Source organism: Ambystoma mexicanum, chromosome 8 (assembly GCF_040938575.1).
Source record: "Ambystoma mexicanum isolate Mex_15411 chromosome 8, UKY_AmexF1_1, whole genome shotgun sequence".
In the NCBI taxonomy this organism is placed as follows: Eukaryota; Metazoa; Chordata; class Amphibia; order Caudata; family Ambystomatidae; genus Ambystoma; species Ambystoma mexicanum.
In genome coordinates, this window is record NC_090929.1 from 443,793,239 (window position 1) to 443,819,311 (window position 26,073).

A 26,073-nucleotide genomic window follows, 5' to 3' on the forward strand; every position below is an offset into this window, starting at 1 on the left:
TATTTTTTTTATTTTTTAGAGATAATGCCTGTGTCTCAAAGTTTCTTACTTAAATGCCACTGTTATGATGCAACAGTAGTCCTAAAGGAATGAAAACATAATTTAAGACACTCGAGGAGAAACAACAATCCCCACTCTCTAATTTTCCATAAATCACTGAAACAAACTTTTTAAAGAACTGGCTGAAGTCTCATATAACTTTACTGCATCAAAAAGATGCTGAGGAAATATTGAAGGCATTAAAGCCCTCCAGGTTAAAGATTTGGAAGCTCATCAATAGATCAGAGTCCCTTCAACTGTAAAATATATATACGGCAAGGACCGCGCTCCAAGGTCTGGTGGCTGGAAAGATCAAGGCAACAGCGTGGTGTAGCCAATACAAGGATCTTTAATGAAAAATAGATTTATAATAATGACACAAAGGGCACAAGTAAGAAAAGATGTGTTTCGCACTCCCTGAATGCTTGTTCCCAACAAACATTCAGTCACCTCACACAGCATTTAAACAAATCTATCAGTCCTACTTTGCTGTCAGTTGTATTGGGCTAGAAGGTGGACACATACATGCATGCTATGCAGGTGGCCATATTGGAAAGGCCTATTGAGTATAGTGCTGAAACCAAATTATATATGTCGGATTATGTGGACCCCTGTCCGACATGTATGACAATCATCATCTGACAAGATTAATCATTTAAAGCAATTAGCATGCTGGATTATGAAACTGTCAATTGCAAATTGCAAGCACGTAGAACATGTGTGCAATAAAATGCAACTGCTTTAATATTTGCTACATGCTCTAAAGCTTAATTTAGGGTAATGCCACATATAAATACCCGATAAATACGGCCCAAAGTGGGCAAACCTTTCTGATGCATCATGGCCAAATGTGTACAGCTATTTCCATCTCATGATTTGTGTGTAAAGGCAATAAATGCCCATGAATCAAAATGTACTTAAATTGGAGCCTCTCCAATGTCCTTCCTCAGTGGATTGGAATAGTTTCCAGATGAAACAACTAGTTATCAAAAGAAGACAAAACATGGTGATAAATAACTTGGCAAGAAAGCGCAAGCGCATTGACAAAAACAGCCTATACATTACACAGAAAAATACTAAAATGCTCTCACAAATTCTATGCACTCATTGCCACTGAATGAATGTAGCAACTTGATGAAGTGCAAATACTTAAAGTGCAAATGCATATGAAATGTGTGGATATATGGTATGCCTTGATAATGGAGACTACAATTATAGAGAATGCTATAACCGAGGAACACAAACAGAAAAAAACATCGAACATTTTTTAAAATAGATATGCAGGTGGGGCAATGGGGTAAAACAGGTGGGGTTGGGATTGGTTTAAGCACATAGAGAAATGGGGGTTTTGGGGACACCCCCAAAAACTAATAATCAAAATTTCGATATTTTTTCACTGTTATTATTTTCTCTGAAAAGGCATTCTGTTATGTATTCTCTGTAATCCCATAGAACCTGTTTATCTGTTTTGAAATGTTCAGCACACTTCCCAACATGCTACAGACCTTGGATTTGGCATGTGGATAGGTTTCATGGTGGAGACAATGTAAAAAGTATCACATTTAAATGTTTCTATTCTATTTTTTTTTTTAAGCGGTCTGCAATGCTTTACCCCTACCATATAGCTCCCTGCGACGTAGTTCTTCCATAGTTCTATGTTTATTGTTCCTCAAGTTCAGCAGTTCATTGTCCCCAAACCCTCCACACTATCAGCATTCTAGCTGACATTACTGGCACTCACTTTTGAAGTCATGCAGGAGTCACAAAATGGTGCTTTTGTAGTAATGCAGGTGACAGGAAACAGTATGTCTCTTCAATATTGTCTGCAATGACGTTTGTCCATCACACCCTCAGTCCTCACTCCCTCAATCCTCACAGAAGTTGATGAATGTATGCCACCTCAACAGTACGAAGCTTGTATGCTTCAGCCGTTCACGTACGGGTACAACACTTAAAGCTTACATGCTTCAGCCCTAGGAATTACTGTGCGAAGCACAGGTACACCTGCTAGTCTCAAGAGCTATTCCGGAAGATCTATGGACAATTATTTCTCCAAGGTTTACTCGCCGCCATCTTCCTCCCAGGTGGTTTTTAGCCTTCGAAGAAAAGATCCATCAGAAGATTATGAAGGCTGAAGCATTGCCAGCGTCTGGTCTCTTTGGGGTACTGATGCTGTTTCTAAAAGACAAACCCACCCCCTGGTCTAAAGTATTGTTGACCCAGTTTTCTCAAATCTTATCCAATACCATGCTAGAGTCTTTGAAGACTTTGATCCTTGTAGCCATTTTTAAGAGAAGTGTGACCAAGGACTCCCTATGAACTCTAAACCCAAATCTCTAAACAACTTTATTTTCTTCCTACCACAACAGCAGGCTCAGGGCTGTAGGCATCCCATATATCTGGTGTTTGTGTATTTATCACACGCATTAGACAGTTTTATGGCACAAATGATCCACCACAGGATACCTGTCCTCCATTTCAAATGTCCTAAACTGATCTACATTCAGACACTGTGATAAAGATTTGCCTCGATTCTGGGCGTTCCTTCTCAAATGCAATGCCACCCACCTTGGCATCTGACAAGACTGCCTTGGCGACAACACTCTATAGCTTATTGTGAGAAACCTGAGGGTCTCCTCGCTCCCACTCCCCCTAGATCCTCTTCTCAAGTGTTCAGGGAAAGGCCATCGCTTTTGGATCCTCACTGTGGGGGTGGAGAAGCGAGGGATGATCACCTGGGTGTAGGGTCCTTGGGGATTGGGAGTGGGGTGCCCACAGAAGAGACATCGTATCCCCTTGGCCCTATTGAAGACCAACCTAAGCCTCCCCAGCCTTTATAGGCTACTGTAAGCCAGCTTCCCTCATTTTCCCACATTTCACCTCTGACAGAACTGGGACGAGCAAGAGGCGACAGAGTAATGAACACCAAAAACCCATTTCATCACTCTTGTACTGGGACGAAGAAGAGGCCTGCAGAGTACTGTGAGGGTCAGGCATGCCCCTTTACGTATAGTCGGGCAAGCCCAATTGAGAATCCACACCTGCGACCTGTCAAGTGGTTACAGGTGTATAAAGAGAGAGCAGAGAGCAACAGGGAGGCCTGTGTGGGAGAGACGAGAAGGGGACCTTTGTCGTGAGGAGGCAGCCGTGGTGGGACCTGAGGAGGAGCAAGGACGACGGCCGACATCCCAAAGGACCTGCTGACATCCCAAAGGACCTGTAGAACCCTAAGGCAAGTTGGGCGGACAGAGTTGTGGGAGCCCCCACGTTGGTAAAGTAGCTGGAGTTGCGAGTGAGCAGGAAAGATGGGAGGACGCCGTCCAAGTCTATGCAGAGGCAGCAGAGTTTCTAGCGTGTGCGAGCACACGGCATGCGAGCGGGACTCGCAGAGGCCGGTCCACCGACCTGAGAAGAAAGGAAGCAGCAGGAGCCGCCGGGGAGGAACGCTGAGGGCCGGTGAGTGTCAGAGAAAGCCACTCCAGCCGGGACGCTTCTAGCGGGCTGCGCACAAGGGAACAAAGTGTCGAATGAATTAACTTTACCCAGTTGAATCAAAATGTGAAACCAATTTTAATCGTGCATATTGAATACTGAACTGAATGAAAACTCTAAACAAAGACAAATTATGCATGTTGAATATCGAACTTGAAATTGAGCATATTGAATTGAATAAAGCTTCATGGGAAAAGCAAATAGCAGATGACAACCAAAGGGGAAGTGTCCCTGTAAAAGCAACCTACGGAAGTGTTAAGGAGTGCCATAGAAAGGTGGGGCAGGAATAAGGCCACCAGAAAGTGAGCTTTATGAACGGATGCAGTGCAGCAAGGCCAACGACTGGCAAGAGGTGTGTGACACGTTATGGCAAAGCCAAGAGGCTAACCAGAAGAAGCCAGAAGAGTGTAAAACTGCACATAAAACCAAGTGTGCGACAAAGAGGAGTGAATGTGACTGTACACAGGGGCAAGTACAGAAGAACCTGTGGGCCCTGGTTGCATGTGGTCTGATAACTGTGCCAAGACCTGTGAGCCCTAAATTGTGAAAACCAAAGACATTGTGAAACCAGCCAAGGAGAAGCACTGTAAGCTAACTGGTGATGTAATCCAGAAGGAGGATCAGGCTGACCCAGAGTTGTGTTGAACTTTTGAAAAGACTGAAACAAGTACACGTGACTGAGTTAAAGTCTTGGGAAAGGGAGCTGTGAGACTTGAGGATCTACAAGTGTGGTCTTGAGAACAAAGTATCAAGACCCTTTTCTTTTGAACTGTGTTGACTGGAACTTGGCGAAGGGAGCCCGGAAGATTGTGTGGTACTGTATTGCCTTGAACTTGAGAACAGTAATCTTGAAACTTATGTGGAACTTTCTTGAACTTGGGGAAGGTGAGCTGAAAAGGAAGCGAAGAGCTGGAAGCTGAACCATTTCATTCATTATTGACATCCCTGCACATGTTGGGTTAGCTTTAGTTGTGAGGGCAAGGATAGGTTTTGGACACAGAAAGACTTTTAAGTTGAACTCTGACTCCGACTTTCCTTAGTTTCGTTCAGGCAGGGAAATCCCACCTTAGCATAAGGCAAGTTGGGCCTTCTACCATCCTGACATTTAGTTGAATAAAGTATTTTATTTTGAACTTTGAATCTGTTGTCAGTGTCTTGCTTCATGATGCCATCACATTATATATTTCCGACTTAAGTATTTCTCTGTCCTACTGTGAGGCCCCCACAACAGCCAAGTTGGGACATCATCTAGTACACCACTTGGTCTATGCAGATTTTATAGTGCTGCTAGACCAAACGCTCAAAGGTCTCCAAAGGTTGCTCAATACCTTGTATAATTACATGCAGGCTATTTACCTGGAAATAAATTCACTAAAAACTAAATTATTATTACTTTTCAATTCTGAGATGAATAGAAACTTACATCGCATATTAATAATATAAAAGTGGATGTACTGAAACTGGAAATGACTTGGCATTGACCTTGAGCAAAGCATATCATCCAAACCGGAACCTTGTGCCGAAACTGAAACAAAAGCAGCAAAAACTGTGTGGGAGAAAGTGCAGGATGTTTTATGGAGACAAGCTTTAAAGCTCCCTAAAGGAGTACTGATTGCCATCATTTGATACGAGCTTGGGTTAAAATCTTTGAAGGCATTTGTCAATTGGAAGTCTTTAATGCTCTACTCTAAAATATTAAATCCTCGGCCTGCTTCATTGTTTGTAAATTTGTTGGAGCCTCAGTAAGGAAGATGTATATTATACTAAGAACTCTGTATATTAACGTTTAAGAGTTGATGGAGGCTCCCATGACTGTCAAAAAGAAACTGAATTTGTTGGACTGGATACAAACCAGATCCCCCCAAGTGTTATCATCTGTTTTGAATTTCTTGGTTTGGGGAAAAAGCTATGGGAAATATTGCATGATATCTAAGGAAATCTCCCAATCGAAGGTGGAGGATGAACTTTTTAAGATTTATATTTAATGTGCATGAAATTACTGGAATAAAAACCAAAGTTTTGAGAAATTTGAGAATCTGCCGATTTTGCAAGGTTGATTCCATGATAGAAACCCTTGGAACACTTATTCATGGATTGTCCTCATTTACATCTCGAATGTTTAGCTCACTTCGAGATTTTTAGAGTCTTAACGATATGTCATAAAATAGCATCTGGTGCAATATTGTGAGTGGAGGCTCTATCTCTTTAGTATTGCAGTTCTGAACTTTTTAGTTTAAACATTTTAGATTTTAAATGAGATATGCATGAGTGCTACATTTTCATCTTTAACAAACCGATGGGAAATATTGTTATTGTCCTATTTATAAAATGTTTGCTTTTTTTCTTTTCCGTTTCTTTCCTTTGTGTGTGATATTTTGATAGGCTTAACATAGAAATACTGCGCTTCATGCCCCAGTCCTCCCACTATTGAAGTGTGTTCAATATTGCTGTGCTTATTACCCAACTTTATACTATTCAAGTTATGGACCTTGTAAGGCTGAAGGATTGAATCTGTCCTGTCAGGAAGCTAACTTGCAAACTGCAGACTGATCACATATTGGACATGAGGGCTAAACTTGATGAGCTATCTTTCTGGCACTTGGTGGAAGCCTGATGTTTTCATGACAGTTTGGATGCTGCACTAGTAGAACCTCTGTACAGTACTATTGATGATTTGTTGCTGAAACACCCTCTCGAGCATCTGATTTTTAGAGGCAGACTGTTTTTGTAAACCTCTTCTTGTCACTGCACATATGATTAACACTGCATCCAGACTGCCCAATGATGATATCTTTTGCAAAAGACTGGAAAGGACTTCATTGAACACTAATATTAACCTTGCTGCTTCCCTTTATACAGCAGTTAGTGGTGGAAGCTGGACTCTTCCATGGCACTGAGATGCTCTGCAAGACTGTTGTGAGCCCTGAAGTAAACGTCTGCTCTGAGCCAATCTGGAACCAGAGGTTGGAGTTTGACATCAATGTCTGTGACCTGCCCCGCATGGCTCGGCTCTGCTTTGCGCTCTACGCTGTGGAGAAGAGTAAGAAAGCCCGCTCTACCAAGAAAAAGTCCAAGAATGCGGTAGGTACTACTTCTTTTCCTGATGGGATACTGTTGGCAATGGAACCAGAACTATTCTGTTGCCTAATTTCAACCCTAGATGCCTGCTCAATTTTCCTATCTGATCTTCTCAAATGCTTCAGTGCCTCCTTTCTTCACGGCAGCATACCTGCTGCCTAGCACCATGTTAGCAATTGTGAGGAACCTGAGGGCATCCTCACTTTCTTTTCCCCACTATCCTCTGCTCAGATGGCCATGAAAAGGCCATTGCTTTTGGATCCCGACCCTTGGGGTGAATCTGCAAGGGAGGATCACCTGGGTGGAGAAGATTTGGGAAGTGGGGAGAGGACGTCTTTGGGTGATACATGGTATCCCTTATTCCCTTTTCATGATGAAACTTCAGTGCCAACAGCCTTTGTAGGTTGTCATCCTTTACCCTTTTCCTTCCTTCCGAATTACCCTAGGAAATGCCATCAGTATACTGGCACTAGGAAGAGGTTAAATAGGAGGATATTTCCTTGTTCGGGGAGGGTAAACACAAATTATTTCAGAGAAATATCAGACCAAAATAGGGAAGAAACAATTCAGGAGTTGTGCTTACTTCCATTCAGTCACACCATTCTAGTACTGGAACGAGTAAGAGGCGACTAGGAGTAGTGCACACTAACATTCAATCATACCACATTAGTACTGAGATGAGGAAGAGGCTTGAAGACTATTGCGAGGGTCGGGCATGTCCAGAAAAGTGAAGTAATTGTAGTCAGGCAATTGAAAGCAAGGACTTGCACCTCCAACCTCTTAACCGGTTGCAGGTGCATAAAAGGTGGGTCCGCCAGCAAGCGGGGAGAACCCGGCAGGAGAGAAACTGGCAGGAGAGCATCCGGCCTGGGAGAGACTGGCCTGAGAGGGGAAGAGTCCTGCCCAGGAGGGAGCTGCTGAACATGGTCCTGCCTGGAGACCAGGGCGCCAGCTAATGCAAAGGTGAGACTGTGATGCCAGAGCCCAAGCGGGCCGTGAGCGGGATGAGACCACTGGAGTCTCCTTTGCCTTATACTCACAGCCAGTGCTGTGGGGCACGGAAGACTTCCAAGTACCGCAGGCCACCTGTAGCGTCTGTGAGTTAAGAGCAGAGCTACAGGCAACACGCTGCGAGGTTCGCAGAAGGCCAGCGTTGCTCACCTGGCTCCTGAAAAGTGTACACAGAGTCTAAGGACGTCGGAAGAAAGAAGAGGGAGTGGACACCCAGAGAAGCGGCCGAGGACCAGTGAGTAAAATGGAGGGAAAACTCATACTGGGGCGCTCCTGGGGCTACACCTGGGCATATGGTAATGCTGAATGAACTGAAAAGTGTAACAATTGATGGTGAACCCAAAGTGAGGGGTTTTGGTTATCGAGCAAGCTGCAAATTGCTGAATGTGAAGCAAGTATTATTGAATACCGAATTAAAGGAAAGTTCTGTTGAGCCTACAAATGAAGTAAAAATAAGTGTGCAATATAAGTAATAAGCAATTATGAAGTAAACTGTTTTGAACCACGTGAAAAATCAAGTGATTAACACTATGATGATTAAAGTGAAAAGCAAGTGATGAGCACTTTGAATAAGATGAAATCAAGGTGGTGGAAGAGGTTGAACACCACATAGTGAGTTATCTAGAAGAACACTATGTGGCAAAGCCAAGAGATTGGCAAAGAGAATCTGAAGTGAAAGCCCAGAGACTGGCAAGGAGAGTCTGAAGTGAATGGACACAGGTACAGAGAAGGGAGACCTGTGTGAGCAATAAAACCCAAAGGCTACAGAAGAATAACAGAGTGCCAAAGGTTATCGGTTGCGTGACCTGTGATGGGTAGACCGTGTGGTCTGACAACAGCGCCTAGACCGAGTGAACCCTAATTAGAAAGAGCCAAGTGAAGTAAAGATGAAGAAACTACCTCTCATAACAGGGTTGCTGAAGTGGGAAGAAAGAGCAATCTGTATGAACTATTGAAAAGTCTGAAGGTTCACAAAGTTGAATTGGAACCGCTTTGAAAATCAAGAGACTTGAACTAATTGTAGATGTTGAATGCTTGAGAAGAACCACAAAGCCTCTTGATACTTTTGAATAGGATTGCTGAAGTGAATGCGAAAGAGAGCAATCTGTATGAACTATTGAAGAGCCTGAAGGATTATAAAGTTGACCTGGGACTGGTTTTGAGAACGAAGAGACTTGGACCGATTGTAAGTTTACAAGCTGGAAGAGCCTATGTCTTGGGGAAAGGAACCCTGAGACCTTTTTGGAACTGTTTTGAACTTTGGGAAGGGGAGCTGGAAAGTAAATTAAGAGCTGGAAGAAGCTCAGAACTTTGTTTGGAACACTATTTCTTTTGTTGTAGACATCCCTACAAATTGTTCAGATTTAGTTGTGAGGGCAAGTAGAGGTTTTGGACACAGGCAGACTTTTAAGTTGGAACAAAACACTTTTAGACTGTTTTAATTTTTTAAAAATACTTTATTTCTGTCCTATATGCCGATTTGAAATAAAAATGTTTCTGCATCAATAAAATACACCTTTCAGACTAAAGTATCCACAATCAGTATGGTTCTCAATATGAGATGAATGGTATTTCCTGCAGACATACCGCCATACTAGTTTACGGTTACTGCATGAGGTGACCATGTGTTAACAGAAAGGGTCTGATTTCAAGTCCTGTGGCTTCCGAAGTTGTCCCCCATTTTGTAGTCCCATAGACTCCATGGTGAAAAGTCATATTACTCAATGCGGTAATACTGCATGCTGTAAAGCTTGTGTGGAGGTCATTGCCTCTACACAATCAGGCATGCATTCAGTTTTGGTAAGCTTAATTTGGTAGAGCAGTTGAACATACATGTTTTACCACCTCTACCACCACACTTGTAATCACCGCCTCTATGGCCAGCTTCTCTGGCACCTATAACTAATTTAGATTTTTGATTCTGCCGTGATAGAACTGGTGAGTGTCCTGGCCCTTTCCTGAGAGTTCTTCTTGCCCCCTTCTTTCTTGAATTGTTTAACTTTTTGTAAACCTGCCGTACCACAGCATTTAATGCCCTCCCCCAGTCATCCCTATTCCTGCTTCCCTCCCCGACTCCCGCTCCAACACTGCCACCTGATTGGGTCTTCAGACCCATATAATTCCCTGCCCATGCAGCCCCCTTGGCGAAAGGCTCAGAGGCAAATGGCAGCTACTGCAGTAGCAGCTTTGCGTTTGCCAGTGCACAGCAGTCAACCAGCAGCGACTGACGAGGTAAGCAAAGTGCGGGCAGGGGGAACAGCCATTACTGCTCCCTATTAAACTGACCCTCCTCTCCTATTACTCCTATTATGAAAGCTTGTAGTCTGCTGCACATCGTCCATAGTTGTATGTTATCGATCTGGTTTTTAGCTGAGTTGTTTTACTTGGCCATATCAGGCTTTCCCCCTCTATCTAGGAAACTTGAATCTGGGTGGTTTGCATTTGCTGTTGTGTTTGAAGTTTAGACTTTTCTCCCTCAATCCTGTAATCTACACCCCCAGCCCCCACCCACCCCCTCCATCCAGCACCATGCTCCCAGCTCTAGGTGCTCCACTGCCTCTACTGGGTCCAGCCCGAGCTACACTCTAGTGTTACAGCTGGATTCCACGGGAAACAACTGCAGAACTAAGTCTCTGCATAGTAGGTATCTTGTGGCTGGCAAAGGAAGGCTGTCATAGGATCAAGTCTTTTGGCCTCTCGCCGAGCCCGCCCCCTGCTTGTGGCAGGAATCTTCACTGGTCTGGACTTACGTTGTCATATAACGGATTCGTCTTTGCCTGGCTTGCTTCTAGTCCACTTGGAGTTTGTGGTGCATTGTTGTTTCTCCCTCGCTCTCTTTCTTCCCCTGTCATCTCTCTGCTCTCTCCCTCCATGGTGCTTTCCCTCTCCCCTGTCTTCTCTCTCTGCTACTCCGTCACCTATCCTATCTCTCTTTCGAAGACTGGAAGGAAAAAGTTCAAGAGAGCACTCCTGGTCTCCAGTCCAGGCCCGCCCATCGCCGACACCTATGTCAACGCTTCTTCCAGGCAGACTGTCAATGACATACTCTGTCGTTCCCTCTCCGGACCTTTGGATTCCCTATATGTTCTCAGTGCTCTCCCCTTTTTCTTCTTTGCCCATTAATGGTGGAACCCGATGTGAAGTACTTTTGGCATACTTCCCATCTTTGATATGCAGTGATTTTAACACATTCAAAACAACAAATGAAATTTTCAACAAACTTAAAACAACCAAAAAAATAACACATTTTTTAAAACTGCATATATGTAGTTGGGAATAGTAGTTTTGGAGTGGGGGGGGTGAATTTTAAAAAGTGGGGGGCCTTGAGGGGGAGGCTTCCTCAAAAACAAAGAAAAAAATTATTTTTTTTGGTGTTTCTGGATCGTTAATTCATTCGTTGTTTTGTGATTAATTAAAATCACATGTAACCCCCATCCTCTAGGGGCATCATTAATGTCTACCAGAATGGCACTGTCCTGGTCCAGGGCTCTCAGCCCAACCTCCTCCTTCTTGATAGGCATCTTCCGTCTCTCATCAACTTCCTCCCTCTGGCAACCCCTCTGCCACCACCGACGGGCGTACCACATTCCTGTACCCCTCCTCGGAAGACCTTCAAAGGTGGCAATCTGCTCCACTTAGCTACGCTCAACTCTCGCTCAGCCGTTAAACACTCCTCTGACATCTGTCACCTCTTTGAAGACTACGACGTCCTCGTGGTTCACGGCCAGCTACACGGCCACGTCACTACTTTTGACACACTCCTCCCAGAGAGTTACAAGTTCGTCTCTAAGCCCAGGACTAACCAGAGTGGCCCTGATCTTCCCTGAATGGGTCCCTGCTACTATCCTACCCACTCAGTCCTACTCTTCCTTCTAAATGCCTTGTCTGCAGGCTTGGTATCTTTCCAATCCTCTCACTGACTCTTGCCACCATCTACTGACCCCTGGTCCAGTCTCCCTCTTCCTCTCAGAGTGGTCTGACCTCACCTCTTCTCTCCTGGCCTCCACCTCCAAGCTTCTCTTCCTCTGAGGCTTTAATATTCACTTGGACTCCCCTGAAGATGCCTCTGGACTCTTCTGCAGCCTCTGTGACTCTTTCCCCTCACCATTCTGCCCTCCAGTCCGATACACTCAGCCAGACACCACCATCTCCAACCCTTTCACTACACTTCTCTCCTGGTCTGATTATTCTCACCTTGATCTCTTGGGTCCCCTGACTAAGCCTGTGCCAGCGCTGCTGCCTCCTTCTCTGATATTCGACTGATGCAGTGAGTGCCAGTTGCAGCTTTTGCCACCACTTTCATTCCCCTTCCCACTCTGGCCACTGACTCAACACTGACACAGCCCTTGCTAACCTTCACCTCTCCATCTCCAACACTCTGGGCATCCTTGCCCCTGTCATGAGGATCCGCATGAAGCCTGCCTCCAAGCTCAACACTTGGTATGATTCTGACCGAGCCTCTCTGAGCTGCTGAGTGGAAGTGGCAGGCTTCGAGCACAACCTCTGACCGACTGGCCTGCCGCCTGCTCCAAAGGTAATACAGACTCTCCATCCACTTGAAGGTCTATGTCCAGTGCTGCATCTCTGGGGCCACTAACCATGCAGCTGAACTGTTCAAAACCTAAAAGGAACTCACCAATCCTACTGCAGTCTCCACTTCTCTGATGCCATCCCCGATTGTCTGCCTGCACTGGCCTCTCACTTCATAACTAAAACTGTCCTCTCTCCTCTACAATGCTCTCTTCTCCCTCAACCACTCTCAGACCTAACGTGGCCCCCCTCTCTCCTTTCCTCCTACTCTCCTCTTTCTCGCCCATATCACCTGATGAGGTCTCTATGGACAAGTCCTCTCTATGAAAGTCTCTTCCAAACAGGTACTGCCCTGCTCCTCCAGAACTATCAATGACAACATTGCCTCGCTTGCTACAGCCTTGGCTTCTTTACACTGGCTCCTCGTTACTCCTCAAGCACTCCCTTGTGCCGGCCCCTCCTGCCTGGCTAACTAATGCCCTATCTCCATTACCCCCTTCCTGGCCAAACTTTACTTTTGGAGAAGCTGGTTATCTCCCAGCTGATCCACCACACTAAATCTGTTGGTTGTCTCCAAGACTGCCAGTCTGGCTTCAGAACTGCCAGAGGCACGGAAACTGCTTTCCTGAACACCTGGGAAGACATGCTCTCCAATCTCGTTTCCAACTCTCCTTCCATTCTCATCCCTCGTGATTTTTCCTCTGCCTTTGATACGGTCAATCATGCCACCTTTCTAAATCGGCTCTGTGATACCCTTGGCATAACAGACCTTGCACTGGACTGGTTGACCTCCTTTCTCTCTGACCGACCATCCCAGGTTCAACTCGGTCAGTTTGTCTATTCCATCACACTCCACCTGCTGCGTCCCTCAGGGCTCTATCCTCTTGCTGTGGCTCTTCAACATCTACTTTGCCCCTCTAGCCCATTTGATATCCACCTTCTCTCCTCACCTTCAGTGTTATGCAGACAACTCAATGCTCTCCTTCAAGCTGCCTTCCACGGCCTCCTCTTCCTCTCTCATTCCTGACTGTCTGAGTGCCATTCAGGCATGGTGTGCTGCTAACGATCTCTGCTTTAACGCCAGTCAGACTGAGATCCTTCTCATTGGGACCCCAGTTCCCTCCTTGCCTCCTACTCTCTGGCACCCCTCCATGCACCCCCTCCCGTCACCTTCTTGGTGTCATCTTCGACTCCTCTCTCTCCACATCACAGACCTTGCCAAGAAGGCCCACTTTCAACTGCACCCCCTCAGAGGCATTCTCCCTTTCTTCACCTTCCCCCAGAAACTCAATGTCTCAAGAGCTCTGGTCCTCTCTAGGGTGGGCTACTGCAACAGCCTCTTCTTCAATCTGCCTTAATCCTACCTTCGCCCCCTTCAAATAATCCAGAATAGGACATTGAGGTTTATCCTTGGTCTAAAGCCCAGGGACTGCATCTCTCCAGCCCTATAATCTCTCAATTGGTTCCTGTTTGCTGCAAGGATCAAGTTCAAGACACTCATCCACAAGGCTTTCTGGGGCCTGGGACCCCGCTACATCCAACTCGCTCTCAGTAAATACCTCCCTGCTGGAGCCCTTCGGTCTTCTAGCTCCGACTCTCTGCAGATCAGATGCTTTTCCAAGCAGAGATTTGGGTTGTGGGGAGGTAGATCTCTCCTCTGCAGGAGCCTCCCTCTGGAATGGCCTCCCTGCCCCTCTCGGACTTGAGCCGGATCTTTAAGTTCCAGATGCTTCTCAAGACCCTCCTTTTCTCTTCTTCCTTCTCCCCTTCCCCTGCTAATGTCCCCCTCTGCTGCAATGACTGGCTGCCAGGTTCCTTCGGATTCATACAGGGTCCAGCCCTCCTCCTCCAATCCTCCCCAGCACTTTCTTCTCCCCTGCCCCACCCCCACCTTGCCCCTGCACTTGCCCTTCCCACCACCCCCAAACCTGCACTCTCTCCACTCCTACCTGCACTTTCATTCCCCCCTTAGCATTAGCACATTCCGCTCTGACCAGCTCTACACCCCCGTCCCCTGTCCCTGGCACTTATTACTGCACCTGCACAATTTGTATGACGTAACACCTACTAGGACCGTTGTTATTCTTCTTACCTGTCCTCCCACCCCCTTTTGTCTTGTTTCACCTAGAAACACCTTTTGCTGTATAGACGCATTATTAATACCCAATAAATAAATTGCGCAGACTGCCAGCGTGTCACTTGTTCTATTCACACTTTTGCATGCTTAGTGGGGATTCTCACTAGGGTAAGCATGGACCACCATTCCCACATATCGAAGCTATCAAACTCAGTGCAGCGGCCACCCTCCCTCTGCTTTACTTTCTATTAACCTGTCTCCCAGGTTTACACCATGCCCCCCTTTCTTCCATTCTGAGCCCTTTGTTTGAGCAAACTGTCTAATGCTAATGATGGAGCAATCCATCACATTCTGTCATCATTACAACTGTCCAGTCGCCCTCTGTCTGCACCACACGCAAAACTACATAACGTTTTCATCCTGTTTAGCAGGACCTCAGCTGGGAATCGACAAAATCTCCAAAAAATAGAATGAACCTCTGCATCATTCAGTGCGAAGCATGTCCTCAAAATTGAATAGGGCTGGACTGTAGGTACATGTATGAATTCCGGAGTGTACCTAAAAGCCCAGCGCAACCATGTGCTTTAGAGAGGTGGAAATTCTAAAAATGATAAAGGAGCTAACCATTTTCTCCCACCTGGAATATTCTTTAGTTCAAATATTGACTTTCCTTTTGCAGTTCAATCAGATAATTGCTGAATGCTGTGACTAATCTAGCGAAGTAGTCACTGGTTCCCTGGGGAAATTCTCCCCTCATCATGTGGCCAGGGAAAGGCAGAAGCTACCTGACTCTGACCCTGGGGGTGACTATCTGCGGGAGAACCATATGGGGGAAGGGGGAGAGACCAACCTCAGTGGAGTGAAGATGGCTCATTAGAAGACGTGTCATGCCCCCTCCTTTGTGAAGGATAATAGACACCAGTCATTGCCTCCCCAGCTATGTATGGCATATTGTAATCTGGAACCTCTTGTTAAAAACCGTAGACAAACACATACTTGTTCCTACGGGCCTACTGGGACGAGGAAGGGGGCCCAAGTAAGGAAGATCATGCCCGCCGAGAACCACACAGTGCAGGCTAGTTGTTACAAACAGCTGACCAATACCGGGAACTTTAAAACACCAGACAAGCTGGAAAGATGGAGATGCACCATACCCAAGGCCGGTTGAGAAACCGGAGGGACACCGAGTAGATCGGAGAGCAGGCACAATGCTCTACTGGGAGAGCCGCCGCAGTGCAAGGACTGGGGAGCCTACGCAACGCTGGCCAGAAGACAAAGCTTACCGCTGGGCAACCTGCAGACCGTGGGGAAGGGCGAAGCAGCCAGGAGAGACTGGTGAGCCCCCATATGGAAGTTGGGGATTCAAGGCGTACACCACTTGAAATTAAGCCTGGGTGAACCCATGCAGGGGAGCTGGGGGGACCTGGTAAGCATGTGAACTTGTGAATGAAAGACGGGCAAAGGTTCAATACTCTGATGGAAAGGAATATGAACATATGAGTGTCATAACATTGAAAAAGTCCTGGCAGGAGAGTGAGAGTATACCGGTCAATGGGAATGCGAGTCTGGGGCCCGCACCCAAAATACAAGTAATCAAGTCTTAACCAAGTCCGGGCAGGAGAGTAGACCATGCACCTTTTGTCTAGGCGTCCAGAGGTTCACCCCTGAATTGTATTTGATACAAACAAGGAAGCAAAGCTAGTCTTGTGAAGGATTGAAAAGACCAAGCCAGGAAGGAATAAAGTCTTGTTCTCTTTTTTTTATTTTGTTGTGAACTTTGAGAGAAAGTCCCTTTGTATCAAGAGAGGACAGTAATCTCTCCACAAGGCAAACAATTTCCAATTATTTAAAAGTAGTTGACCAAGAGGACGGAAATACTTTCTTGGCTTTTTCGGGTTAAACTTGTAAACCACTGTGCTGAAAGCAAGCAAGAGGAGAAAGTAAAGAAACCTTGCAAATGTGTGAAATCCCAGGGAAGAGAAACAGGTCTCTTGAAAGAAAGCGATTGTAAGGAGAAGAAAGTAAATCTCTTGATATGAAATCCTTACCATACATTTGAAAGTAGTGGAAAGGCTGAGAGGAGGCAAACGCCCTATTGGCGCTTATGAGACTGTGAACTGCAAAAGAACTAAAACCTAGGGGAACGGAACCCCATTCCGATGATGCTGAAACGTTTGGTTGTTTATTTCTTGGACACCCTTTTGGAACTTTGAGTTTAACTTGTGAACTACAGCTGCAAGTGGCAGCTGGAGAACATTAAGCCCTTTGGCACTTCATGAAGGGTTTAGCGTGTGAGCATCAGCATAGAGTTTTGGACGTAGGCAGAAGACTTTTACTTAGGACATCTTGACTGAGACCGTAGTTAGTTTTGTTGAGGCAGGGAAACCCCTCCTAGAGTTAAGTAAAGCTAGGCTTTTCCTCCAACCTATTTCTTTTAATAAACGTTTATAACAATCAACAGTATGCCTATGTGTCAGAGTCTTACTAACGATACCTCACAGTGCCTATTGTTTGTACCTTTTGCTTGAGCACATGCAGTTATTGCTTTCCTCTGTGAAATCTCATCTTTTCACTTTTAGTCTTAGATTCATGTACAATCCATACAGAATTCTTAGTTTGCCTTTCTTTTTTTTATTTTAAGGTTCCAACTTGTGCCTCCCATTTACTTCCTCCTATTCATACCTCTTGTGCCTTAACCCTTCCCTCTAGGGGCAATGATGATATTTTGCACAAATGTGCATTCTCGTGATTGTAATACATGTGGGGTTCTGGATGGCGTGGGAACTGCAGAACTTGCATTGGTATGCAAAACACATGAGCTGGGTTTGCCTTCTGCATCTACACTTGTTTAAGCCTGACTGTGAGGCCAGATTTACACGGCTACAACTCCCTTTACCCTTCTAAACCGCCACCTGTGCAGCTACCTTTGCTGTTACGAGTCTATCCTCATCCCTGCATAGTTATCCATTTTCTTTTTCTCCACGTCTCCAGTCCCGAACAGCCCAACCGCATGCACCCTCTCAAGCCTCTTTCCCACCCCAAGCACAGCTTCCTTTTTCCAATACAAATCTCCCTTTCCCCAAATACACGTCTACTTTTTGACAGTTCCCTAGCAACGTACATTATGTTATTAATACAGTAAAGTAAGAATACATAATTTTATTGAATATAAAGGGAAACAGACTCCTTCTAGTTCCTCTGTCTGTGATCCAAGCGGTTACTTTGGCATCCACTATACAGTTTGCTGCAGACCTGGTCCACGTTGCCCACAGTTTAATACAATACAGCTTCTTCTTTTCTCTTTCACATACCTTTCATGGATTCGAATGTAAACATGGATATTTGACTTTGGTCTACCTGTATGTGCTATCTGTTTCAAGTTAACTTCCTCTCAGTATTTGAGGTACCTGTGCCTTTCTCCAAGTCTTAGACTTCCACCATTGTTTCAGTTCCATTCTCAGTAGTGACCTAGGCTTGGAAAATGAGTGTGTGGCAAGTCTTTTAGATGCATGGAGTGACTGATCCTTTCTCATCCTTTCAAAAGCCTGCAACCAACAGTTCAGTTCCCTCCCTTCTCAGTCATTCAATGTCATTAAAGCCAATGTTTGAGATTCTATATAGTTGAAACAAATGTTTAAGGTTCCTGTTGATGTTTCTGAAACTTGGAATAAAGGATTTTTGCAAGTCTTGCAACAAATGGGTCATTGCTTTTTTAGTCTTTCATAGATTTGCAAAAACGTATTCCCACTCTTTTACAAACTGGCTACTATCAAATATTACATTTTTCTTTCATTCTTCACACTGATTTGGAACTAATGGTAGAACACCTGTTCCACTTCTTCAGGTATGTATTTGGAATCTGTAATCCTCGTTCAGCCTCTCATAGTCTGTTTTTATGGGTTGTTGTGTGCCTGCATGCACAAATGATCTCTCACAATATTCCTCTGCCATGGATTGGTATTGGGCTTTGCATGCAAACGAGAATCAAACAACTGCTTGTTTTCTTTTTCTCTTAATCGCTTTGTTGTTGTACTTGTTTTACGTGCTTTATCCAATGAGTAAAATTCGCTCTTTCACTCCCATATTTAGACTTGGTCTATGGTATGGTAATTTGGGTCCTAGCATGTAGTGAGTAGGGAAAGTCCCTGCTGTATGTTAGATGAGTTTTCGATGACTGATCTTTGTTTCATCACTTGCACCAAATGTGTTCAGGTTTCCGCTCCCATTCTGGGTAATGCTCTAGTTGGGTGCAGGGATTTATTCCCCAAAAGGCAACAAATGTGTTTAGGCGTTTTCTCACTTTGTTCTGCTCGGATTGTGTTCTCGATTACCTTTCCAAGCATGCATCAATGGTGTTCGGGCTTTCTTTCACTGCCTGGGTTATTTTTGTATGGGGTACTGGCCTTGGTTCCATAGAATGCCTCCATGTGAATTAAGTTCTTCCTGGGGCTTGCTTTGGCCACTCTTGCCCCTTTTTAATTTTGTGTCCCTCCCTTGCCTTCTCCAATTTGCATAACACTCCAGCTTTTCCTCCTGCTCTGTTATTATTCTCTTTCCCTCTCCACCACTTTCTCCCCTTTCTTTGCTTTCTTGTAGGCTTTGATGAAGAAAGATCGGCAGGATTCACACAATTCATAAATGCTAAATTCAAAACCTTTAGTAACACTGTCAAGGATGAATGTGAGTAATACCTGTAGCTTTTAGGGGATCCGACCACAAATGAGGATTTCTTTAGAAAGCTGTAAGGATGAGTTCACTCAGTGATGTGTCAGCCTAACTATGGAATATTGGTTGTCCCCAGCGTTCCCCACCTAAAGATTCTTAATAATCCCAGCAATCTAGTGCCCTCCTCACTTCTTAGCACTCGCCTACTAGCAAGCACTTCTTTGCTGATGGACTCAGTTGGTGCAAGTACTGTGGCAGTTCAGGGTTTAAGGTTGGACTGTCCTTTTGGAGTCTTACAGAAGTGAAGCGGTGGCCTCACGTTTCAGACACAGAGCCTTGTCTCACCAAGGATTCCATGCTAGAGAACATTGGCTCTGGAGCAAGGGTAGCATGTTTATTCCTGGCCCACGAGCCAGCACATAACAACGTTTTTGCAGTCATATATGGGAACAGTAAAGCTGGCATCAGCAGCAGCTGCTCTTGAACAGGTCTCTTTGGGGTAGGAATTTAAATCATGGAGGTCTGTAAGATTTTAGTAAAGGGCTCACTTACCTAAATGGTAGCGTTTTACTTTGGATGGTTTGTACAGGATCTATTCTTGATGACAGGAACCCAGAATGACCGAGATAGGATGGGCTGCTGGGAAGCTGCCGTTTACCTTGTCCAGGTAGCCCATTGCCTTGACCCTGGATGGGTGGGTGTCCGTCCCTGGACCCCGGAGCCCCACCAAGCCCAGAAGAAGTCTTGTCCAATCTAGCTTTGTTGCAATAGCTCTGCAAAGTTTTCCTTTTCCCCCATATTTGTTAACCAAAGTAGATGGAAGCTATTGGTAGTTAGTCAGTAATACTTAGATGAAGCCAACCTCAAAGAAAGACCATATTTAACTGTGATCCAAACACCCAAGTGGTTGGTAGTGGGTCAAGGGTATTTTACCATTAACTGTCCTTAAACCTGTACAGATTAAGATAATATATGGATACCCCATATTGGTACAACAGTAGAACAGGACGGATGTATAGCTGGTCAAATTGGGTGAATCATCAACTGAGCAGGTGGATGCTCAAGAATGGTGAATCGAGCTTTTGAAAAGCGCAGCCCGTCTTATTAAAGCTTTGGTGACTGCCAAGGCATAGATACATGCCCTCTTATCGATGAGGAACTAAGAAGCAGAAAGGTTGAGGAAAGATGAGCAATGATGCTAATGAATCTGTAGTTGAGCATCTGCTAATTAAGTTTTTGCTGGTTATCCATACATTCGTGAACTTGCTCTTTTTAGTCTCCATTGTTTTAAAGAAAATAAAAAAATAAAATCTTGTGAGTTGTAGATTGTGTTTATTTTCTACTTAATAGGTTGAAGGATTTCGGCCACCTTTATTATTGCTGACAAGTGAGAAAGTCTGTGGATGCACAGCACTATGGCCCCAGATAGATTTTTGTTTGGATCTCGTGGGGGGTTCTGTGAGCTCTTTGAACCTTGAACTATACTGTAAGTTTGAAAAATAAATTCTCGTGGGGGTTCTGTGAGCTCTTTGAACCTTGAACTATACTGTAAGTTTGAAAAATAAATTCTCATAGAGCAGTCTCAAGGAGCCGTTCATAGGACGGGTATATTGTACCATCTGGAATTCCATAAATCAAGAAGTTGCATCTTCTGTTTCTATCCTCATAGTTGACAATGTTTTGTTTTCCAGCCTTTATGGGAGTTTGTGGGAGCTTCTCAGAAATGTAAACGTTGAACTCAACTATTTTTCTTTCTTTTAATCGTTGTAAGCCTTTTTTTATATTTCATATTTTTTTTTTTTATTGAAAAGTTCCTCCCCAATTTGAACACCTTGTTCATGCTTGTCCTGCTGACTGAAGAGTTGGGTTCTGTTTAGGCCTTTAAGAGAGCTGAGTTCATCAATGATCTAGTCTGAGGATTTGGAACATAGCGCACCCCTTGTTCAGAAAGATTTGGTTTTGCTGCTTTCCTCATATAGTCTTCTGTGGCACATCCTTTCTTTTTGCTAGTGTTAGCTTTCTAACCTGACTTTTTGGAGGCGAGTAAAGCTGTCCACTTTATTTCGCTAGCTTTTTACTCTCCGTTATGGGGTAACTCATTCTCTAAGACTATAATTAGTGGGAAACTATGCTCCTTTAGTGAATTTCTTGCATTTTGAAAAGCTGCATACAACACCTTAAAGTGAAGTGTGGTTATGATCATGTGTATCCCTATAAGGTTTTCTTTCGCAATTTTGTGGTTGGAAATCCAATTTGTCCAGGGAGTCTGGTGACAGCAGATGGTAGTGTTTTAAACTTTTGACTCGTGCACAATTGCATTTTATTGCATAATGCCATAAGAGTACCATATAAACTCAAATGGCAGTGTCATAAGATTTTCACCTGTCATTTTGGTGGCAGGAGGGTTGTGTGTGTCTGTGTCTCTCTGTGTCTCCGTCCAGTCCACAAAGGGTCTGTTGGTAGGCAAATTGTTTTGCCAGTGGCTGTCCATGATTGTAAATCGCCTGCTGGTTTAAACGGTACAGATTCTTGCCATTGGTGGACCTAGGAGGGAGATCATTGTTGGAGCCAAGACCCCTTCGAAGAAGTGCAGCCTGTGGATGACCGCTGCAGCCCAGTCCCGGTCAATGCCCTGCTCCTCTCTCCTGATCTCGAGAGGGTCTATGTTCTTTAACCCTTTAAGTGCCATGGGTATTTCCCCCCAGAGCCAATGCCTTTTTTGGTATGTGGCCATTCAAAATTTTGGGTTTTTTAAAAAAATGCCAATAAAATGATGTACAAAGAAGCCTGTGGTTTTTTCCTTGTAAGAGCTAGGAACAAATGGTTTGCTGTGCTGAAATCCTCAATTTCCTGGCTTTCAAGAACAGGTTGAGTGGAAACGAAAAAACATTATTTTGATGTGGTTATCAACCGTTTTGTGAGAGGTAGGCGATTTTGGCCATTTTGGCCAATTGGACATGCATGAACGGAATGAAGGAAAGGGTAGGGAAGCCAAATTGGAGGACAGAAAGGCATATATTTCTGAAAAGTAGACACATTTCAAAGTTTAGGAAGGGGTGATTTGCGTAAATCGGGCAACAGCTAGGTAGGGGAAAATGCCATAGATTGTGGGAAAAGCGGGAAAATGACTGGAAAAAAAAGGTGTGTTGGACATGGTTGGCTTGGTACGGCAATGGCTTCTATGAATTTTGAGAAAAGCAATGCTCTGCTACATTCCCCCGACTCTTGCATTTAGGAAAGCGCACATTTCTTGTAGTGTTTTACAAAACAAGCAATACCACAAGCCAAACACTGAGCCATGGTACACAGGAGTTTTATGCTTACGTCCTGAACAGACGCACTTAGCATGTGTAGATCAGGAAAACCAATGTGGTGAGGAACGGCAAGCATACTTTTTTGGAAAGAGCACAGGCAGACCTTTTCAAGGGTAGGGGACTTGTGCAGGTTACAAAAGTGTATGGTGCCTAAAGCAGCGAATAAATGTAGAGCACATTTGGGAAATGAAAGGGTTGTGTGGCAAAGGGCACCAGCAAATGGGTCAAAACGTTATGAAAACCACACAAACACAACAAATGTTATACCTTCCCGCATTCCCACAGCTGTCCCGATGAAAACGGTACTTCACATGTGTGGGTTCACCTACCTGGGCGCCAAGGGGAAAACCTAAAATTCAAGTAACCCCAAGTCTGTTTTTACACCTGAATTTCACACTCTCTGCAGACGGGCACACCATACAGATATGGGGCTCGGGTGTCCAAGCCACCAAGGAAAACAGGGAACCCCATGCATTTCCGAAAAGAGGACACCCGTGGGAATCCGCAGAGGTATGATTTGCGCAAATCGGCCCCGAATGTATTACCCAGAAGCCCCTGCAAAGTCTGAAATGTGCTGAAAATACCCACATTTTTCTCTTTGTCAGGGGTTCTGGGTAAAACATTCTGGTCCGCTTCGCGCAAGTTGGACCTCTGTGGATTCCTACTGGTGCCCTCTTTTCAGAAATGCATGGGGTTCCCAGTTTTTCTTGGTGGCTTGGACACCCTATGCCCAAATCTGTAGGTTATCTCCCCAAACTCTTTTGTGATTACCAGTGGGTTAGCCTTTTCCCTTTGCGGCTAGATTGGTGAACCCACACATGTGAGGTACCGTTTTCGTTGGGGCACCTGTGGGAACGCGGGAAGGTATGACATCTGTTGTTGGCGGTGTGTTTCGGTGGTTGAGCAGAGTGAAATGTCGGGAAATTGTGTTTTTTAACCCCAAATTTGGATTTTGCCAGGGGTTCTGGGAAGTAGATTCTGGCCCGATTTGCGCAAGTCAGACCTTTGTGGATTCCCACGGGTGTCGTCCTCTTTTCAGAAATGCATGGGGTTCCCTGTTTTCCTTGCTGGCTTCGACACCATAGGCCCAAATCTGTAGGTTGCCCACAAGAACAAAATGGGCATTGGCAAAAGGCTTGGGGTTACCAGCGGGTTACCCTTTTCCTTTTGCGCCCCCGGTAGGTGCACCCACACATGTGCGGTACCGTTTTCATCGGGACATGTGTGGGGACGCGGGAAGGTAGGCCCTGTGGTGTTGGCGGTGTGTTTCGGTGGGTGGCCAGAGCGAAATGTCTGAGAATTGTCTTAATTTCCAGCCAATTTCAGAGACATTTCCCTGTGTCCACTCACCGAAACACGTTGCCAACAACAGATGTCATACCTTCTCGCGTTCCCACAGGTGTCCTGATGAAAACGGTACCTCACAAGTGTGGGTGCCCCTGCCGGGGGAGCAAAAGAAAAAAGGGTAACCCCAATCCTTTTGCCACAGCCCATTTTGTTCATGTGGGCAACCTACAGATTTGGGCCTAGGGTGTCGAAGCCAGCAAGGAAAACAGGGAATCCCATGCATTTCCAAAAAGAGGACACCCGTGGGACTCCACAGAGGTCTGACTTGTGCAAATCGGCCCAGAATTTTTTATCCAGAACCCCCGGCAAAGACCCACATGGGGGAAGGGTGCCCAAGGCCAGGGATATTACCGCCGACTTTGCTGGAGCCCTGGCTGCTCTGCGTTACAGCTTCTCCCCACCAAGGAGTCTCGGCAGTGTGCCAATACCTCCCCGAAGGGAAAAGCTGTAATGCAGCCCAGCCGCAACTCCAGGACAGTTGGAGGTGATGTCCCTGGCCTTGGACATCCATGTGCCATGTGGGTGTACTGTCCCCTAAGCACAGCAGCAGCTCCAGTGAGCACCAGCAGGATCCCCATTCCTTCCCGCAGGTGACATCTGTAACGTAGCACAGCCAGAGATGGAGCCTGGGCTTGCAGACGGACAACCTACATGGGAGGTATCCACTCCCAGGGAAACACCAATGTTCCGGGGGCAATTTGTGGCCTGCCCCTGCAATTGTGTCCCAACACACCAACATATCTGCCCAGACGGCCCCTTCCCACCCACACCACCAACAATCCAGCCCCAGTCTCACGCACCCCACTGACAGTGGGCCCTAACCATAGAATAATAAAAAACAGTACTCGCATAACGTTGCTGCTGCTCGCGTAGATCAAGCTGTAAACAAAACAAAAAACATGTGTTACCTACAGTCACAACAGCAAAATGTAGCCCTCCCTGGGGACAGATAAGGGGGGGCTGTCCTGAACTCCTCCCTGGCCTCAGGCGTCCCTTCCTAGAAGCAGATATCTGGTCCTAGGGAGGGCTGCATGACATGGCACCGACTCCATTGCGGGTGGGGCGGTGGGGGGGGTCAACGCCCCATCCCATTAGAAAATTCCCTGTCCTTTGAGGGTGCCACACAGCCCCCCCCCCTAAAATGCGTTCCACCATTTTCCATTTTTTCTTTTGGTAACCCAACTCCCCTTGGCACAGAGGGGCACATTGGTGTGCCAATCTGGCCCTGGGGTGCCCAAACCCTACTGCCCCACCCACTGGAGGGTCCTGTCCCACAATCTTTCGCCCCAAATGGGTGGCGGGGGCACCTTATGCAGGCCTCCCTGGGCCTCCTACAAACGGCTGCGTGAGGTACACCCCCCACTCCATTTGGGGTGAGGGGAGAGGGCCCCCAAAAATTGTGGGACAGGCCCCCCAGTGGGTGGGGCAGTAAGGTTTGGGCACCCCAGCACCAGATTGGCACCAGTGTGTCCCTCTGCGCCAAGGCAGGTATAGTAAACAAAGAAAATAATTCAAAATGGCAGGCTGCCCTTTAGCCGGGGCTGAGGTGCCCCCTACACAGCTGTGGAATTTTCTAATGTGAAGGGGGGTGCACCACTCAGCCCCCACCCCAATTGGAGGGGCGGCGCATCACAAGTAGCCCTCCCCGGGGACAGATAAGGGGGCACTGTCCTGCACTCCTCCCTGGGCTCATGCGTCCCTTCCTAGGAGCAGATATCTGGTCCCAGGGAGGGCTGCATGACATGGCACTCACTGCGTTGCGGGTGGGGGGGAGGGGGACAACGCCCCATCCCATTAGAAAATCCCCCGTCCCATTGGGGTGCCCCACAGCCCCCCCTAAAAAGCATTCCAACATTTTCACTTTTTTCCTTTGGTAACCCAACTCCCTTGGTGCAGAGAGGCACATTGATGTGCCAATCTGGCCCTGGGATGCCCAAACCTTACTGCCCCACCCACTGCGGGGCCTGTCTGACAATTTTTGGGGGCCCTCTCCCCCCCCCCCCCTCACGCCAAATGGGTGGTGGGGGCATCTCATGCATGCCTCCCTGAGCCTCCTACAAACAGCTGCGTGAGGTACATCCCCCTCCATTTGGGGTGGGGGGAGAGGGCCACCAAAACTGTGTGGGACAGGCCCCCCGGTGGGTGGGGCAGGAAGGTTTGGGCACCCTGGGGCCAGATTGGCACATCATTGTGCCCGTCTGCGCCAAGGCAAGTTTCGTAAACAAAGAAAAAAATGGTACACTACACTTTAGAGCGGGCTGAGGGGCACCCTAAACCGCCAGGTAATTTTCTAATGTAATGGGGGGGTGACCCTCTACCCCCTCACACCAAATGCAGAGGGGGCATCTCATTCAGCCCTTCCTGAGAGCAGATGCCCCTTCCTAGGAGCAGATATCTTCCCCCAGGGAGGGCTACAAGGGGTGCCCCCATTTTCCCTTGGGGTGAGGAGAGAGGGCTACCCCCTATCTGTAAAATAAATCCCTGGGGGCTAGTGCCCCCCACTCCCACCCATTATTTTAT

General features: G+C 46.1%; 1 protein-coding gene across 2 annotated transcripts in view; it reads left to right on the forward strand.

Annotated features, from left to right (window-relative positions):
• The window catches only part of PIK3CD (phosphatidylinositol-4,5-bisphosphate 3-kinase catalytic subunit delta), a 764,407-nt gene that overhangs the window by 344,111 nt on the left and 394,223 nt on the right, over nucleotides 1–26,073 (forward strand). For both annotated transcript variants that reach the window (XM_069610020.1, XM_069610019.1), the window contains one exon: nucleotides 6,391–6,612. In XM_069610020.1, coding sequence (XP_069466121.1) covers nucleotides 6,391–6,612 — 222 coding nt within the window. The remainder of the gene's footprint in view (nucleotides 1–6,390; nucleotides 6,613–26,073) is intronic.